We start from the raw sequence: 20,161 nt of genomic DNA on the forward strand, positions 1-20,161 counted from the left end.
CTATTTCACTTTTGTTCATATAAATTTTACAACTTTTGTGACAAGTTCGGCCTCGAGTTCCTCCAATCTGATCTCACGGGAAACATACGAATGAGATGAATTCATACGAATTTGCCAAAAAGTGATGTTATTATTATGCTTATCTGCAGTTACAGTTCAACAACAGGTGGAAAATAGTCCTCTCCAATGATATAATAAATAAAAAAAATAAAAAAGCAAATAAAAAAATAAATTAGGCTATGCAATTTATCATTTATCACAAAACAAAAACAGACTCATTACAAATATCACATCTTTTTCATTCTTCATTCATTCATTATAATGTTCTCTGACTCTGACCACTGACACGTGTGTGTTCAGTGACGTGTGTCATGAGGTCAAAGGTAACCGGAAGCTGTTGGCTGCTGCCGGGTGACAGAACAACACATAAAACCCTCCAGAAACATCTTATAATGTGCACGTTGTTCTTATGTCTTTATGGATAAAGGGCTTGTTTTGTATTCCGTTCGACTGGACGAATGAGAAGATGTCTGTATTATCTTAAGACGAGCGGTTAAAACTGACTTTAAACCCGGAAGTGGAGCAAATTAGTAGGTGTTAGCCTAGCCGCTAACACTCTTCATCTCTTCCAAATCCCATATGAGGGAGCGATTTTGTCTTAAATCACTGATCTCACACTCATTCTGCCAATTGAAGTCACAGATTGAGCTTGTCATGCGTGTCAGTGACGAGACACGTCGTTTATCGGGCTGTGAGCTGGGTGAGATCATGTGAGTTCAGTGTGGTACAGTTCCAGCTGTCAGATACTCATCACTTTCATCCGATCAATGTGATTAAACTGATCACTTTGATCATCTCTGGGTCATTCGGGTAAGATTCTGTCATCTTTTTCTCACAATTCAGTATGAAAATGCATAGTTTAGTATGCAGTGAATGCACATGTATGATCAGTTACCAGTAACTTACCATGGTAGCTTTGCTTTTGTTTATGTGCATAAAATACTTTAATATGAAAAGTGGTTTTCACTGTAAGACACTGAACCATACAAAATTATAGCATGTTAAAGGCACAATATGTAAGATTTTTGGATTGAAATATCCAAAAACCACTGTTACATATTTTGTTGACTTCTGTATGTGCATTATCCCAAATGTTTCCAACAATAGTTCAAAAATTTTCATATTGTCTTCTTAATGATTAAATTTGGATAGTTTTCTTCTAGAAAGACAAAAAAGTTCAGGTGGAGAAAAAAACTTTTTCTTTACCTTGACATGTTGTTTCCAACAATGTTTAAATCCAGAGCAATTAGCAGTTTTAACCAGTGTAACGGCCTGTCATTACATCACTTGTCAATGACATCGTATCCGCGCTACCCTCGATTTCCCGAGACACACCAAAGATCCTTTAATATATTATGCGTTTTATTAGACAGGTGAGCAACTGTTAGGAACCATTTATCGAAAGTACAAATCATTGTTATAAAGCGCAACATGGTTTGTCTTATTGTTTGAATCTCTTGTTTTCTTGATTTACCTCACAATTTTAATTCGTCAAATAAAGTGACCAGTAAGTAACGTTAATACAACTTTAATACATTAGCTCATCGATGAACATGATTTGAGTCCCTTCGGATTATTTTCAGTTGGCTGTGGAGGTGAAAACAACAACTCCCTTGATTCAACGCTCATTCATGGTGTCATCAAGCCACGCCTTCGTTATTGTTTTGAATAAGCTCTTATGGCGAAACTTACATACTGTGCCTTTTATTATAGTTTCCAACATAATACCATAGTTACTGTACTACCTTGAACCTACTGTTATTGGATTGATACCGTGATAACTTGGTGACAACCACCATTGTTAGAGAGAGAGAATAAACTAAACAACAAATATATATATTTTTAAACTCTCTGCTTGTTAAGTCGTGACCAAGCGGCAACCTTCCAGTATCTCCCTTGAATCCAACACGGAAGTGACTTAAACTGTAATTCATCGACTGGCCGCTAGAGACAGGCTGCAAAAGAGAGTCAATCCCATAGACCCCCCATGTTAAAATACCCAACTTTACAGCAAAAAAAAACACAAAAAAAGAGTTTACAGCCTGGTGCAAAAAGTGGTTTTGGTCTATGTAGCTAATTTTGCCCTTCATGACAACTGTGAGGGGGGTGAATTTTTTTATAACTCATCCGTTTAAATTATATTAAGCCTTAAAGTTCTGCATAATTAAGGGTGTGGCCCCTTGACTGACAGTTGGATTGCCGCTGCTGTCTGTTAGCTGTCACGTCACCTCAGCTAATCCCGCCTTTTTGCCCATTTCCATTTATCCGGCGGGAGTGACGCGCTACCAAGATGGTGACGGTCGGCTCCGCCCACTTTGGGCTTCAAAAATGCTCTTCAGAAACCTACGGGTGACGTCACGTACACGACACATATTTGTTTATAGTCTTTGGTCGCGACGTATCGAATACTTTCCGGGTTCAAGCCTCTTTTCTGTTTCAAGTTAGAGTACAGCCGTTTATGAGCACTATTCATTTATTGCACACATTTAAAGTCACCATAAAATGAAAATAGATTTATTTATTTTTTTATTTTTTTTACCATGGTATATTGCAGTATATTATAAATTATTTATATGTGCATGAAAATATAATATATTTTTTTTATTTAATTTTTTTACGTCCAGCGACATCTATATTGTATGATGACTTGTTTTTCACCGCGAGGGCAGGACTTCCTGTCACTGACTTAAGTATGGTGTACACTACAGTTTCCCAGCTCCCGCTGTCCCGGACAACAATACTTTAACAGTTCATTAAAAAAATGAATCACTGTCTGGCCAACCATGGAGACAAAGTTTAGGGTTAATTTTTCCCGACAGTACTACAGTATAGCGTGAGTGTATATTAGAATCATTTGTTATTTGCTTTTGGGATCTTAAGGAGCATTTGGACCTGGCAACTGTGACATCAAACGTAAGACTTAACGACCGGATATTGATCTTTAGACAGTAAAGGTAAGATATGTAATTTCAGATTGTGGATAAATTGTTTTGATTTTCAGGAGCCTGCAGACAACATGAGTGGCAAATTTGGCCTTGTGAATTACAGCTCGAGGAAGCACATCTCCATATCCGTGCCCTCGTCCACAGAGGTCATGTCACCTCATATTAAATCAGTGGAGGAGCTCAGAGTGCTGGGCATCAACCTGACAGGCTTCAACACACCAACACAGTTCTTCATCTGTGTGGCCGGCGTCTTCCTCTTTTACCTCATCTACGGCTACCTGCAGGTGACAGTCCATCGGTGATCTTTGATTTGTGCCTTTGTATATTTGTGCCATTGCTGATTCTTGTGAGTCTCTGTGCTTTCAGGAGCTGATATTCTCAGTGGAAGGATTTAAGCCATTTGGCTGGTATCTGACTTTAGTGCAGTTTGGATTTTACTCCTTATTTGGCTTGGTGGAGTTGCAGCTCACTCAGGATAAGAGAAGGAGGTATTTTTTGTGTATGTTAAAATTAGACCTGTCGATAGATTAAAAAAGTAGTTTCTGTAATTAATTGTGATTAATTGCACCTAACATTAAAATGTATACAAATATTTTCACATTCAGTCTCCAAATTATCATCAAAAAGACAGTATTTTAAATATTTGATATAATTGTACGCATTTGTTTAATTGCATCTTTTTGCAAAGTACGTTGAATAAAGGCCTAGAAACCCCATAAGTTAAGAAAACCCTCAGTTATAATTGAAGTGAACGGTTAAGAAAGTGTTTTCTTAACTGGCTGCAGGTACTGATACTGATACCTCTATTAAGTGATTATTATTATTATTATTATTTTAAATTCAGGTAGAGCTGCATGATTAATCGTTAAAAGATCGCAATCTAGATAAAAAAATTCACGCAATCTAATTCCTAACACATGTGACGTGACGCCGCGATGCGCGATAAAAGGTATCTTTTCTATGTTAATCAGAGTTTTTGTCCTAACCAGCCGCGACGGCGACACGCGACGATTCTGTTTTAGAAATGGTTTCTATTTCACCATGTCCAAACCAGACGCGATGCGATAAGATTCCAGCGACAAATTATCTGTCTCTCCACATTAGACGCGACGCGACTGCGAGATGCGCCAAAATCAATCATAACCCACAGCCAATCAGAACAGCGTGTGGGCGGAGTCTCGCGGCAAGTGCACAGCACCAGAGAGTAATCTTGGCGGCAATCGCAAGAAAATGGATAAGTAACGTTAGGCTACATAATCAAATTCACAATTATTACACCATTTAAACATTATTAAAATACATACGCTACTGATTTACTAAAACAATCTTTGTCAAAGAATATACTTGTTTGGTCACAGTTTGAACGTTCTTGTTTCCATTTGTTTCATTTCAAGATCTGAGGTGAATTATCCATTGTTGCTTTTACAGCTACAAATCTGGGAGCACTAAATGATATTCAAAGTCACATTGCATGCTTTTAACATTAAATAAAGCATATAACAGTACCTGAGATTATCATTGCCACACTTTGTGTTTGTTATTCCAGCCGCGACGTCGCAGAAAAATAGAAACCATTTCTAAAATGGAATCGTCACGTCTCGCTGTCACGGCTGGTTAGGACAAAAACTCTGATTAACGTGGAAAAGATACCTTTTATCGTGCGTCGCGTGTAGTTAGGACATGGTGTTATGCCTATTTAAACTATTCATTAATACTAATTCATATTATTATTCATATTATATTATTCATAATGCTTGATTATAATGACAACAAAACAGTAGTTTTTATAATCGCTCACGTCCGGTGTAGACGGTGTCATTCAGAATTACAGCCAGTCTAATATTTTCCCTTTCGCACTCCCCATTCTGTGAAAGAGCATTTACGCTGGAGCCAAAATCAACTTGGCAAAAAGAAAATGTCGTCCTTCTGAGCAGCATCTCCTCGTGTGCCTCACAGAGCTCTTCCACACTAATGCACATCGACATACTTGAAAAAGCCTCTTCCAGGTCTGGTGCAGCAGAATACAGAATACCAGAACACAGCCCTCTCAAAACACACACAGACACACACACAAAGATACACATACATACTGGTAGGGCACGATTAATCGAAATAAAACCAATATCACGATATGGCTAATTGTGATTATCAGTCGCAAAGGCTGAGATTTAATTAAATGTTTTTGCAGCATCTCAGCAAAACGCTGACGAGCACCAACCATCTTTCCATTCTAGAAATGAGAAGCACTTATCATCAAAAGAGAACCTTTAAGGGCGTCTTGTGGTTTTCTATCAAAATAAAAGTTTGGTGATTTAAAGTTTGAAAATAAAAATAAAGACAACCATAAATATTACTATTGTAATCTTACAGTTGCAATGTAAAATTATTCTACAACATTTATTGAATACTGTATATTGACTAGTACAATAAATACTATATTTTAATAAAATAGTCATTCATTTTTTATTTAATAATTCTCATTTTATTTTATAATTATAATAATAATAGCTATTATTATTATTGCTATTATGGCCATATTTTACAGGCGTACAAACAAGCACAGCAAGTCTAAATCGCAAATGCCATTTTTATCAGAATTATTTTTCTCCAAATTGTACAGCCCTACATTCTGTCTTAACAAACACATTCCCTTAACATACATCTCACCCTAATCACATGATTTATTTAGAAACGGTTTCTATTTTTCTGCGACGTCGCGGCTGGAATAACAACACAAAGTGTGGCAATGATATTCCAATTCCGATTCCAAATAATTAAATAGACTGCAGCAATTTTGTTTGAACCTCCAGTAAATTACATGATATTTTGCCTAGTTGTCTATTCAGAATCGTAAAAAAAAAAAAAAAAAAAGGATTTTTTTTTTATTTTTATTATGTTTCCAGAATTGTGCACCTCTAATTTCTGGACGATAAAATGAGTAATTATAGGCATCAAAAATCAGTATAATTGTAAACGTCAAGTTATGAGAATTTATTAACAATTACAGAACATTAAAAATATTATTCCAGTTTTTATTTGACATTAAATTACAACAGTATTTACATAAACCATAACAAATGTCACATTTAGCTGTACATTCTTATGTTTAGAAAAAGTTTTGTAAATTGCGTTAATTATTATTTATAAATGCATACATTTTTACATAATTTTTTTACAGCTCTAGTTAAAGGGATACTTCACCGATTAGCATTAAGCTTTGTATCAGTAGAAACCCAGTAGTATTTTCAAATGACCGTGCTTCCCTCCCTCATGTCCCCCTGAGACGAGAGATTTCTGTATTGTGTGTCTGGAAAAAAAAACTCAGATGACGCAAAAATCACCATTTTGCGTCATCGGAGGCTTTTTTGGCCAGAGGCGAGAGACTACAGCCAGTAGTAGGAGCTAGTTCTGCATGTTTTCAACCCGCCCATAGGGGGTGGGATCTCACGATAAAACGGCATCTTTTCAGTTTCGAGTCAACTAGTAGCCTAGTTGTATAATTTCTTCCGATACTGCCTTCTGTAACCGGTAGGCGTGGCTTGGGAGTGGCCTCGTAGGGCAGTGAAGCAAGTGCATTCTGGGAGTTGTTGTCTTTCATCAACATGAGCCAAAAATACATTTTCTGGCTTTTCTCAGTCTAGAAGGCACCAACTTCTAAAATAATTTCACATTTCTACTACATAAATGACCCAATTTAAATACACATACATCCCTTTAAAACTAAATTCCCAAACAAACTTTTACCATATTCATAATTGTTCTGCGGTTCCATGAATAGTATTTTTTTCTCTAGTAGCCCTAATAACCATGTACACCTGTAACCTGCTTCACATTTCCTCAAAGCAATGCCAACAGGAACTTACTTTCAAGAGGTTTTGTGTTTTGTTGGATCATTGTGTTAAACCTGTTGTATGCCCGTGCCTGCCTTTAGAAGGCCAATTATAACACTCAAAGTTAGTTTGTTGATTATTAGGGACACAGTGTGAATATGACAGTTGATTCCAGGCATTTAATGGGTTAGTGTGAACAATCCTTAAGAAAACATGCTTCACAGTGTTTAAGAAACAGGCAAATTAAAAACAAAAACATAATGGTTTTAATGTAATGCTTCTTTTTTCTTTTTCTTTTTTTTTTTCAGGATACCATACAAAACTTACATGATCATCGCATTATTAACAGTTGGGACCATGGGCCTATCCAACACTTCTTTAGGATACTTGAACTATCCCACACAAGTCATCTTTAAGTGCTGCAAGCTCATTCCTGTCATGATCGGAGGAGTTTTTATACAAGGTACATTAGATGCTAGATTTATTTTTAAATTCGCACACATACTTCCATTTAATGTTTGGGATCTTTTATTCTTTTTATTAAATAAATTAGTTCTTTTATTCAGCTAGGGGAAATGTAATTTATCAGAAATGACATTTAAATACATTTTTTACATATATTTTACATCTTAAATAAATTGTTCTTTAGAACTTGTATATATTTTTTCATGATTCTCTTGATAAATGTATATCACGGTTTCCACAAGGGGTGTAACATGATATCGCGATATAAAAATGCGACAGTATGTGTCGTTGATGTAAACGTTATGATTCGCGAATAGAGTAAGTTTTATCCAAGACTTGGCTGTATTTATATATTATTTTATTATTCACCCAAACATTTAAATTCTGTCATCATGTACAAACCCTTATGTCGTTTCAAAACGATACAATTTTTGTTCATCAAACACGCATGAAGATATTTGTATGAAACCTGCGAAATGTCTGTCCATTCCCCTAAAACTTAAAAGATCCAAAAAAGGTCACAAAAGCATCGCAAAAATAATAAATCTAGCGGTTTAATCCAAGCATGCCTAAGCAGCACTCCTTGATTTGAAAGCATAATTTAACTCACCATATCACGTTTTTAGTTTTGATGATTCAAAGCATTTTAGATCGTTAATTCGTATCATGTTAGTGCATTAATAGAGAGAGGCAACAAAGTGAGCACCGGAAGAGTATGTGTGCGCACGGCTTATCTGTGTGAAAGAGATACAACGAATTAGGGATGCACCGATGTGAACATTTTGGCCGAAACCGATAATTCTTCATATTTGAAAGCCGATAACCGATATATTGGCCGATAAATCTAAATCTTAATTTTTATATAATTTGAGAGCCTGATTAAAAAAGTCTCACCATTAAAAGCCATGTCTCAAGTAAACGATTATAATGAGGCTCTCATTATAATTTTATGTAGCCGATATGACCACAGCACTTTACTGTATTTTCCTTTTTTGAAGTGATTCCAATCATATTTCAAGCAACTCAAATCCATCATGTTGAACAGTGCGCATCTGAAGTGTCTCAGCTGAAGGAAATAATACATTATTTATCGGCTTTAATATATTGGACACATTTTCTTATTGGGCCGATATCGGTAACATTAAAAATGAACATATATCGGCCGATACCGATATGGTGACCGATATATCGTGCATCCCTACAACGAATGCCTGTATTAAAAGCGTGAGTGTACTGCGTTCGAAAAATGAAAGTTTACAGAGTTTCAGTAACAGTATTACATTAAACTACTATATTTAATGTGGAATATAATGTATATGGGGGAATATTTGTGGGTCCTGATAATGCAAAATGTCTGATTTTACCAGTAAAAGAGGGCCTACATTATTTATTTGTGGTCAGTGAAATAGTGCAAGCATATGTGTCTAACATAAATCTGTATTTTCAGGTTCAGAATCATTTTTATTCTGGTGCCACCAAATTTAGCATTTTAATCAGCAGTAAATTTTTGTTAACTTGTTACCATATGTCTTTATTAGTAATTATAACAAAAATAATATAACCCTCATCTTTATTTTGGCCTAAAGTATCGTATTGTGAGTTGTACCGTAATGTATCGTTACATCCCTAGTTTCCACAAAAAATATGAAGCAGCACATCTGTTTTCAACATTACATATCTATTCATCACACAAAGCTATTATATGACTTAGAATATATCTTAGAAAATACTTGGAATATTGCACAATAAGTTGTACTGACAGTTTTCTCCTACTTGTCCTTTTTTTCGAGTTTAAAAGTTGTGGTCACTATGAACTGTATAGAAGAAAAAAAAAGTATAATCTTTTGTGTTTCATTGAAGAAAGAAATCAAATGGGTTTGGAACAACACTATGTCTGTGTGAAATATCTTTATTTTCAAAGTCAGTTTAATGTTTGTTTGTTTTTTGTGAACAAGTTCCTTGTTCTTTGTGCTGTTTCTTTCATTGGCCACAGTTGTTGTGGAGTTCTTTTCTAATGCAAGAATTTGACTGAAGTTTTGATATCCTGAACAAGAAAGAATGAAACCAGCTGAACAGTTCTCCCTTCTCTTTTTATGGGGATATTTTGATATTTTTTTTCTTTCTCTGGCGTCGTGGACCTTGCGTCCCCTGAGGCTGGTGCGTAAGATCAACGGGACGTTGGTTGAGGATGCGCGCGAGATGCCGACCCATCAAAGCTGGACCGAATCAAAGTGATGCATAGCAACCTGCTGCAACACCTTCACCCCCCACGGCAACTACCTGTTTGAGAACACTCTTTGGCCTTTCCTGCTGCTTTCTTTCTCGCTTTTTGCATTTTCACATGTCCAACCTCAAACTCATTCTCCTCACATGCTTACTTGTGATGAGTTGAAGAGTCCAGCAGAAAGAGAAAAAAACTCATTCTCTCTATTCGACAAATCAGTTTGCCGCTGAACTTGTTCAAAGATCTTTGTAAAGCCAACCTGCAGCTAAAGTGTCAAACCTGCAGCCAGAACTCAAAGGACCCAGAAGATAAGGCCCTCAGCTTAGCTGAAGCTCAGATGCCTCTTTATGTGGCTTTTATGACATATTTGAGTTGATCTGTGTCAGAGATTCTTGGTTTGATGGAGCTTGTTGATGTTGTATGTTTTTAGGGAAACGCTACAATGTTGCGGATGTGTCTGCTGCTCTGTGCATGAGTCTTGGTCTGATCTGGTTCACACTGGCAGACAGTAAGATTGCCCCAAACTTCAATGTAACAGGTACAGGACTGCTTCTGCTTCAGTCTGTTGATTATGAGAAACAGGTTTTGTTCCAAAATCCTGCCTAATAATAATAATTTGAAATTGAATGTCCTTTTTTTTTAAATTGTTTTGTTTGTTGTTTCTAGGTGTACTTCTCATATCTATGGCCCTCTGTGCGGATGCTGCTATTGGAAATGTGCAGGAAAAAGCAATGAAACTCCATAACGGGACCAACTCCGAGATGGTACAAACTATTTAAAATGATGACCATCATTGTGGTTTGTCTCTCTTGTGTCCAGGTTTATTATTCATTGTTGTCTATGTGTTTCAGGTCTTATATTCCTACTCTATTGGTTTTGTGTATATTCTGTTGGGCCTTCTGTCTGTTGGGGGGATTGGACCTGCTGTTTCCTTCTGCTCTCAGGTGGGTTTTAACACAAATATAAAAATACACGACGTTCATTTTGAATTGAAAAATAGCATTTTATAATTTCCCAGATGTCCATTTATTATATTATTTCGATTGTTGCACCAAAAGCACTGGAATTAAAGATTAAATGGGCTATTTTTGATGATATACCTATAAGACTACTATACGTAAATGAAGTCTGATGTGATTAGATAACTACATATGTGTAGTTCTTCACATTAGAGCTGGGTGATGTGGCCAAAAATATCACATCTCTGTGTTTTTTGGTTGAATTGCGATATACAGTATATATCTCAGTATTTTTTCTTATTTTTTTTTTCTATTTGGATAAAAAAAAAAAAAGAGCAATTTGTATATTTTAGTCAGAGTCTGTTTGGCGCACATGCGCGCAGTCGGTGCTCATTCACAGAAGTCTGTGACATTTATCTGAGATTCGCTTTGCAGAAGACTCTTCCTCTCCTGACAGCAAAATGGAAATCTTTCTAACATTTACAGATGAGAATATGCCTGTGAAATGTAAATAATGCTTTGAGGAAAACAACACATATCAAACGCATTAAACAGCGCATGTATCTATCTTTCAACACATCCGACGGGGCAAGTTGCTTTAAACTATATGTGTTAACTATAAAAAAAAACGTTTAAATATGTAATTTTGGTGATCAAAGATGAGTTTCAAAGGGATACAATTATTGACCATAGGGGGACTTTAATATAAAGCATGTGTCATGTTTAGGACAAAGTGGATTATACACCTTCCCACAGCATCTCACTCTGCGTCCTCTGCATTGCCTCATTCCATATCGGTTATAATTTTTTTTTTTTTATATATTGTGCAAACTTGATGTTCCGCCCAGCCCTTCTTCACATTATCATTCATCAGGGCAGGTCAAGTTGCTGATATTTCAAAGGTGTTGATTAGTGCTGCTCGATGTATCGAAAATAAAATCGTATTTGTTACATGGCTTTGTGTGATTATCAAATCGCAATTTAATTCAATATATGCACTGCATGTTTCAGAGTGAAGCGCAGCACTGTGTTCTTTTACACGTGCAGCTTCATGGTGCAGTGTTTCTTCTCAGAGCAGCTTAGCTCACAGTAAATGCAGCTCCACTCAAACTCCATCCCTGCATTGGATATGGCCGTTAGTTTATAGTATACATTTAGCAACTCAACATGCACTGGCATTTCACCAGATTTCTAATGACATTATTTATAAACCTGTTGTCAACTAAGCAGAGAGACTTAAAGGTATCCCTGCAGTTTTGTAAAAAGTATGTTGTAATTTTGCAGTTGTACAATAAAATGATTATTATTTATTATACAGCACAGTAGTATTATTACAATACTACAATATTTCATTTTTATCTAATACAATTCACAAAAAAAAACATTAAAAAGTCTTCAGAGTAAAAAGTTTCTTTTTAAAGATTATCATTAAAAATCAATATTTTTAATAAATAATCTACAAAATCACCCCAATCATTCTAGAACAATTTATTCTTTCCAACTAGAGCTATTCAAGCCATCTAGTGGAAATGCCTGCATTTTCTTTTCTTTTTTTCGCAATATATTTTGCAGAAAAAGAAAATATTGCAGTGTCTGTTTTGTCCAATATCGTTACAGCCATAGTGTTGATATTTAAATGTGCATGGTCATATGTTAATGAGCTTATGATTGCTTTTCTAAATGGTGCATACCAAACTGCGACATAATTTTCATATTTACCGGTTCAGGTTAACTGATCCAAATAAAAACCATAATCACAAAGCTGCGATACAAATCTAACCATAATGTTTACATAAGCACAGTTGACTTTCATTTCAATGGAGCAAAAGCAAGACGTTTTACATGATATTAAACCTTCCAAAAACTGTATTTTTAATATCTAAATGTCTTATATCCTTAAAAAAACTGTTTTACTCACTCAGCATCCAATGACGACGTACGGTTACGCATTCTTCTTTTCACTGACGGGATATTTCGGCATTTCATTCGTCCTGGCTCTGATAAAGCTGTTTGGAGCACTGGTTGCTGTCACAGGTCAGTTAAGCGCTCTCATATGTATGTGTTTTTGGGGTGGTCATTGAGATTTAGCGAATAAATAAAGTGAATTGATGCCCCAACTCTGTTTTTCTTTTTTCAGTGACTACGGGAAGGAAAGCCATGACTATTGTGTTATCCTTTATGTTCTTTTCAAAACCTTTCACTTTTCAGTAAGTGGACCAGATTGGTCACGTTTGATATATGTTGAGTCTTGCTTGTAACAATGACATATTTCTATTTCTTTGATAATGACGTACACTGGTTCTTTCACAGGTACCTCTGGGGTGGTTCTCTGGTGGTGTTTGGCATCTTCCTAAATGTTTACAGTAAAAACAGTGACAAAATGAAGCTTCCCTCTTTAGAAGAGCTCAGAAAACGAGTGCTCAGCGGGAGGAAGGTGCGCCTGCTGTCTCAGGACGTGTAGGAGAATGAGCTCAAACGTTTTATTGACGGGACTCTCCAACCTCCTACATCAGCTGATGCTCAGGTGTGGTTCGGAGTCGAATCAGCACGCATGGAGCGTGGGGACCTGTTTGAATCAAAGGAACATTAAACTAGAGCCAAAAAAGCAAAGATTTGCACTGGACAAAGGTGGAAACTGAAGCTGGAAACTGTTTCGGTAGAAGATTCCTTTCTCTTTTTTATTTTATCAAATCATGTCCAAGTGAATGTTGGCCTAACGGAGCCAGTGACATTTTAAATGAAAACATTTCACCTGCATGTGCCATAAAATGATGGCAACAGTTGACATACCAAGTCAAGACTTTTTAGTAAACTGCAGTTGCACAGGTGAAAAAAAAAGTCAGTGATTCTGTCTGTTTAAAGGGCTGATGTTCGGAAAAGGATCAACTTATCAGCTGCCATTTTTGATAACCGTTTGTTTGTTGAAAGGGTGGCTGTTTTTACATTAAAAACAAACTGGGAAGTTGATTCAGACAGTCTGGAGTGTTTTCATGAATAATGGCGTCTCTTATCCATTGGCTCCAGCATGGAGAGTTGAAAAGCTGCCAAGCACTTTCTCAGATGTTTGGCCCTGCGATCGCCCAAGGCCTGTTTGATTAGTAATCCTGGAATAAGATAGCACCAGAAAGAAAACAAACACTGTGCACAGGGCTTGGCTTTAGACCTAATTTAGTTGAGCAGAACGTCACACGTGTGTGTGTGTGTGTGTGTGTTTGTGTGTGTGTGTGAGAGAGAGCACATGTGTGGTTTGTGCATGTTTGTGGGTGCCAAGTGTGCGACACTTTCAAAGCCTCAGGGAAATGATTATTGTGCAGTTGTTGCCACCCTCTCCCTTAGAGACACTGCCAGTTATAAAACACAGCATTAGTGCAGATACACAAAGGAGTAGCTGCTGTTTGACTGCACAAAATTATTACATTTTTAATATTGACCATACAAATATGTAAAGGCTTAAAATGTCACAGTATTTTGATTATGAAAATGAAGCAGAAGTGTTTATTTGTATTATGTCTTATGCATTTTTTAATACTTTTTATTTTCAGCAGCGAAGACTCCAGTCTTCAGTGTCACATAATCCTTCAGAAATCATTCTAATAAGCTGACTGGATTTTTTTATGTTAGTTCAGTCACATAAAAAAAAGTTCTCAGTTCTCAGTCATTTGAAGGCCACTTATTTTGATTAATAAATGTCATATTAGGTGGCTCACTTCATGGACCCACTAGTCTTGCTTTCAGAGCAAATGATTCAACCTATATGAGTTAGAAGTTACTAAACTTACTAGGGTTATAAGTGTGAACCCTTTCTATGGGCTGTCAAGTGCCAAAAATGCAACATAACAGTAGTCATATGACTTAAGTGCTATGTTCTTTGTCCTAAATATAATAAATAGATTTGTGTGCAATACAGACAGAAAAAGCAAACAGTCCAATATGTCATTCATGTATTCAAACATGAAGTGAGAAATGTGAGAACCAGTGGTGTCAGAGTTAAGGAAAGATTTTTTTTTTTTTGTGGTTTACCAGATTGTGTAGTTGTTTTGACATAATGTTGTTTGTCATACAGTTTTGGAGATATTGGTCATTCTGTGTCCGAGAAAGGGTCTTTCTAGTTTCATGACTAGAAAGTCGATGCCTACAGGTGTTGCCGAGTGAAATGACCTGCTGTGAAAAGAAATTTGGTCGTGTACTTGATCACTTTTTCTGATGAATGTCATCTGGCACTGGAGATGAACATCTGTGAGAACATTTTTCCTTGTTTCCTCCACTTATGTCCAGCTGGCAGTGGAGCTTCTCCCGGTCATTCTGTAGCGCTGGAGTTCACAGCCTCAACAGCTTGTTTTCTGTGTCTCTGTATGAGCTCTTGTGTTTCTGTCAGCGGTCTAATGAAGACTGACTCCACCACATTGAAATGTTAGCGTGCTAAATTATAGAGAACAGTTAATAATTCACAATATCACACAACTGACAGTTTCTTGTATATCTATAGGCCTATCTCAAAAAGGAATTTTTATTTTATTTTGCATTGTACACTAAACAAAGTTGATAAATCGGTATCGGCAACAATTTTAAATAATTATATCCAAAATGTAAAAAAAAAAAAAAAAAAAAAAATACAGGAAAGTTACAAAGACAGTTTCAAAATCAAATTATTCAAAATGTATTTAGCATTTTTGCCTACACTAAACAAAATGAATTGATTCGGTATCAGCAAAAATATAATTATATCAGTAGCAAGGTTTTTATATTATATACATATTTCCCCCAATATTGATCAACATAAACTAGATTTATTATAATATTGCCTTTATGTGGTTATGTGTGTAAAATTTGCTAAATACAGCAAACTATTCCATCAAAAGTGAAACATTCAACAACTGGAAAAGAGATGTTACGTCAATTAAATCAAACCCATTTTAAATGCAGTCCATTTGTCGAAGATAAATTGAGCCTAAAGGCAGTGGTGGACAGAAGTATTGCTGTAGCTATAGCCTACCTATTATTCAAGTATCTGTACTTTACTGGCTAATTTTATTTTGAGAAACTTTTACTTTTATTTCACTACATTCCAAAGCATAATATCATAATTGTTACTCCACTACATTTCATAAAAATAAATCGTTACTCGTGACTTTGAACTGAAGAAATCGTCACAAGCTCCAAGAGGCAACAACAGTCTCAGATTCGTGAACGAGACGATTCTTTTCAATGAACCTGTTAAATCGGTTTGCATATCGCACCGAACGATTTATTTGCGATTTGGACTGTTCTCGAATTTTAGGATTGATTATTGTTAATGAAAATCACATTTAGGTCATGACTTTCAATTGTTTGTAAACTAAATCTGCTGTAAAAGTGTGAGCTGTAGCCTATAATGCTTGGATGTGGGCATGTCCATATCACCATCTCAATGGTGTAGATTTTAAGAAAAAAAAGAAAGAAAAAAAAACATTAAATAACAAATTATTGCACTTGCATTCTTCCCTGCCATTTCAAATGATATAAAACTATTATGTTTGCATAGTGTTCACTGTAAAATGTTATGCATTTAGCCCTATGTGACATCTGTATTTATTGTTTGTTAACACATTAGCCTACATATTCTGTACCTGCTGCATCCACTAATCTTCCTTACTAGTGCTGGCTACTGACAGTTCATAATAATTCATAATGATGTTAGACCCAGCAATCCCCCCTCCCCCAGTTACTTTGAGCAGCAGGATTATATAAAATATATAATATAAAATGAATATAAAAGTATACAATTACAAAATAAACATTCATTGATCAGTACTTTTTTTTCTTTTAATACTTAAGGTACGTTCAAAATCAAGTAACCAACTTTTACTCAATTAAAATTGGAAAGAAGTTCTTAATCATTTTACAGGAGTAAAATAGTATCAGGGTATCTGCACTTTTACTCTAGTACTTGATTTGTGTACTTCGTCCACCACACTGCCTAAAGGTCAATTTTAGATCATAGTGTGTTTGAAAGCCCCAGCTGACCGCAGCTAAAAGAACCATTTATCTTAAGAGAAACACTAGCACATTGAACAATGAAGCCTTAAAACCCATTTGAAGTGTGAGCGTTTCATTCATCAAACAAAGTCTTTGACCCTATACACACTCAGAACACACACAGTACAGACTGCCTGAACTGATGCTTAACATAGAATTGAGGCTTTGTTAAAAACTCTATGGATGTCTAATGGAAAATGATTGTGTAGTTTTTTGTTTGTTTTTTTGCTTCAGGGCAAATTTTTTCCTAAATTGTTTATCATACAATCGATAAAAAAAATTAAAAAAAAATCTTAAAATCAAACGTTTAAATGTATTCATATTACCATTAGGCGTTATGATATGCCACATGAACTATTTTGTTAATGCACAAACAAAATGTGACTTGCCAACCAAACACTTATTTTAATATTGCTTTTCTCCGCTGCTGTCCCTGTCAGAACAGGACCCTGCAAATTCCTAACAAACACACTGAATTTAGCATATTAATGTCACCCAGCCTACATTGGGTTATATATAGTCTTGCCTGTATACAAGTGTATTCTCTCTACCTTTCTATCTTCCGTTGCTCTTTTGCTCTCGCATAAACTGAGACGTCCGCCCAGCTCTTATTAATGTATCGGGTCTACCTGGGTTCAGTGACCTCTGCCCCCCCTCCGCTGGCCTCCCTTCATAAATAATGGGGGATGTCTGCAGCTCATCACCTCAGTAAATAGGCTGCAGTATAACTCCATATAACGGCCCCAGCCACTCCAATAGCCCAGCAGGTCCCGCTGGCAGCCCATCCATTACCAAAGGGCCACGGCTGTATCGTCCTTGGGCCGGGGCCGGACTGGGCCAGCCGGGTGAGAGAGAGAGAGAGGCTATGAGCTTGTAAAAAAGGATAAAGGGGAAATGAAGGGGGTGGTGGGGTGGAAATGGACAAAAGTAGGTCACAGGCCTGCTTCAGAACTGAAATTAAATGAGATATTGGTGGTGGGGGGGATTGGTTGATCTCTCATCAAATCTGAGAGATAGAGATGAGTCAGTTTTTTTATTGACACTTGATGGACCCGTAATTTCAAATCAGTATGCTTATTACTTGGTGCAGTCAAAAAGGAATGGAAACATTATATTTTGTATCAGACTTATTTTCTGATGTTTGTTATTATTATTTGTCATATTGAATACAAATTTTTAAATCCAATTAGATAAAACAAAAGATCAGCAATTATTATTAAACAAATTAATTATTTTATTTAAATTGATCAAAAGTTACAGTAAAAACACTTACAAAAACAAACAAAAATTTAATTAAAGCTGCTTTTTCGAACTTTACATATGAATCTGATAACAAAAATAACAAGAAATGTTTCTACGGGCACCATTTTCTTAGCCTGGTAATACCAAACTCTTCTACTTCGCTTTGCTTCGTAGACAGAGTCTGGAAGGGCGTAATTGAAAAATGTTTTCTTTCTCGCGGGGGGGCGCTTGTCTGAAGTTTAAAATAATTGGTTACCCGTAAGCCAATCACATAACGTTTGGTTATGGCGTGTGTTATGCGCATGCTCAGCCGCATCTAACTTCCACTGTAAACACATGTATGATGCGAAAACAAAACCATCGAGCAAAATACCGGAGTGAACATGGCTGTGAACGACTTTTGCAGATTATGTGAAGTAAATCTACGCATCCACGGTACAATCAGCGTCTACGTTACGGCTCTCAGCCCGCCCTCTGTTCGTTGACTGGCCCGGCTGTTTTGAGGCCGGAGGAAAACGGGGAAAACGGTCGCTATCTCAGACTGAGTACAGAAGCGAACTGAAATTGAGCGGAAGTACGAAGTCTGACGTAGTCAGGCTACCATTTTCTACTAAAAACTGAAAACTTTTTATGCCTTTTGGCTTTTCATTTACGCGACAACAGCGTTTTAGGGGCCTGAAACGGGTTTTTTAAAAACCGATGCTGTTATCGTCTCCGTGTAAACTACAAAAACGTGAATTAAACGCAATAAAGCGAGAAGCTTTGTTTGTAAAATCATTTACAAAAGCCAGATTTATGCCATACACCTGCCAACGGCTCCCCCAATGGTTTTATATAGAATATATATATATATATATATATATATATTAATTCAGCGTACATTAGAGACTTTTCTAGAAAATCTGGTTCCCATCATAACAACTGTAAATATTCATCTCATGAATGTCTGAGCTGTGTAAACTGCCTGCTTCCACATGAACGTTCGCACGAGTGTGTGTGTGTGTGTGTGTGTGTGTGTGAGAGAGAGAGAGCAAGACAATATTCACATGATGTATCTTGCAGATTTGCCGTGTCAGCAGCAGCGTTACAGGAATGATCTGCACACACTTCACTCCTGACAGGACTCAAAGTGCTGGAGCCCGGAGAATATTCGGCGCTCTCTCACTGAGAGGAATTCTTAATAATAAATATCACACTAATAATGAATGGACCAGTGGCTGCAGTTGTCTTGAGGGCATAATATCTAATTTCCTCTCTCTGTTTCATATCTCCACTCTTTCATGTCAGTACAGTCTGTCATTAAAGCAGCGCAGGTCTGTATCGCTCTTATTTATTTTTCAAATCAGTGTGTAAATCTGAGCCGGGCCCTTGTTACAGATGAGTTCCAATAAATTATGACAGACCGACTGACAAATCCAGAATTTTAAACAGCCCTCTGTCGTATGTGGGGCGGCTGACACTCAACCTGGCTGGAAAATCCTTCATAACACTTCAATTCTCTCTAAATGAATCGTGATGCATCTAATATTCTCTCGCCCACAGATGTGTTGTAAAGATTTACACTGTCAGAATAAGGGGCAGCATCACAGCTTCATTTCTAAAGTTTGTACGGTACTGTATAGATTTCATATTCGGTTACATGTTTTACAGAATCCAAACTCCATTATTAAAACTGTCTCAGATATGTGGATACAATTGATTCTGAAATTACTATAATTCATAGAAACAGATATAAAGGGCATAATAATCATGTAATTATAAATGTACATGAAAGTGTCATTTCTAATAAAGTTGCATGTAAAACCACTCATTTGACAGTAAAACATTTATTTGCGATGCAGATATAAATTAATTGATATCTGTATAAGTTTATTAACACCTAATTTAAATGTTAAAATTCTTACTGTGGGACTAAGATTATCTCCTTGGAAATTGTTTTCTTTTTTATCGTTTACTTAATTACCTATTGGAATTTTTTCAAAGGCAAATAAAGGGAACAACGACAAAAAAAAAATAAAAAAAATAATGGAGGTACTTTAAAGTACTTAATTCATATCATTATGACAATTTACTGAAGGTTTTATTCCTGTGTAATATTCATTATTTTAAGTGTGGTATTTGTGATTGTAAAATGCCAACCACAGGTAAAACTAAGCATAGCTCTTCATTATCATGGTGGATTGAAATACATTTTCTATAAAACACGCTACTATAATAAAAATAAAAATAATAAACTTTTAAAGCTTTATAACTTTTTGTATTTCACAGAAGATAAGAATAGCATGTGGCTTTGAAACTTCATGAGGGTGAGTAAATGATGACAGACTTTTCATTCTTATGAAAATTAAGAAATGAAACCTTAGATAACACTAAAAGAATACAACCAAAGTTGTATGACGCACATGTGTAAAAGTGTGGGAT

General features: G+C 36.1%; 1 protein-coding gene across 2 annotated transcripts; it reads left to right on the plus strand.

Moving 5' to 3' along the window:
- The first annotated feature begins 352 nt into the window (after window positions 1–352).
- On the plus strand, window positions 353–13,450 carry slc35b3 (solute carrier family 35 member B3). 2 transcript variants are annotated; one of them, XM_084399168.1, is made up of 11 exons: window positions 390–870; window positions 2,941–3,014; window positions 3,109–3,289; window positions 3,372–3,493; window positions 7,144–7,298; window positions 9,955–10,062; window positions 10,191–10,288; window positions 10,376–10,468; window positions 12,406–12,517; window positions 12,621–12,690; window positions 12,794–13,450. In XM_084399168.1, the coding sequence occupies exons 3-11, from the start codon at window positions 3,155–3,157 to the stop codon at window positions 12,942–12,944; spliced, it is 1,044 nt and encodes a 347-aa protein (XP_084255294.1). In that variant the 5' UTR covers window positions 390–870; window positions 2,941–3,014; window positions 3,109–3,154; the 3' UTR covers window positions 12,945–13,450. The 2 variants fall into 2 exon arrangements, with proteins under 2 accessions (XP_084255293.1, XP_084255294.1); XM_084399167.1 differs by lacking the exon at window positions 2,941–3,014 and having other exon boundaries at window positions 353–870; window positions 3,062–3,289.
- Window positions 13,451–20,161: the final 6,711 nt, after the last annotated feature.

Source organism: Rutilus rutilus (genome assembly GCF_951802725.1).
Source record: "Rutilus rutilus genome assembly, chromosome: 24".
Classification (NCBI taxonomy): domain Eukaryota; kingdom Metazoa; phylum Chordata; class Actinopteri; order Cypriniformes; family Leuciscidae; genus Rutilus; species Rutilus rutilus.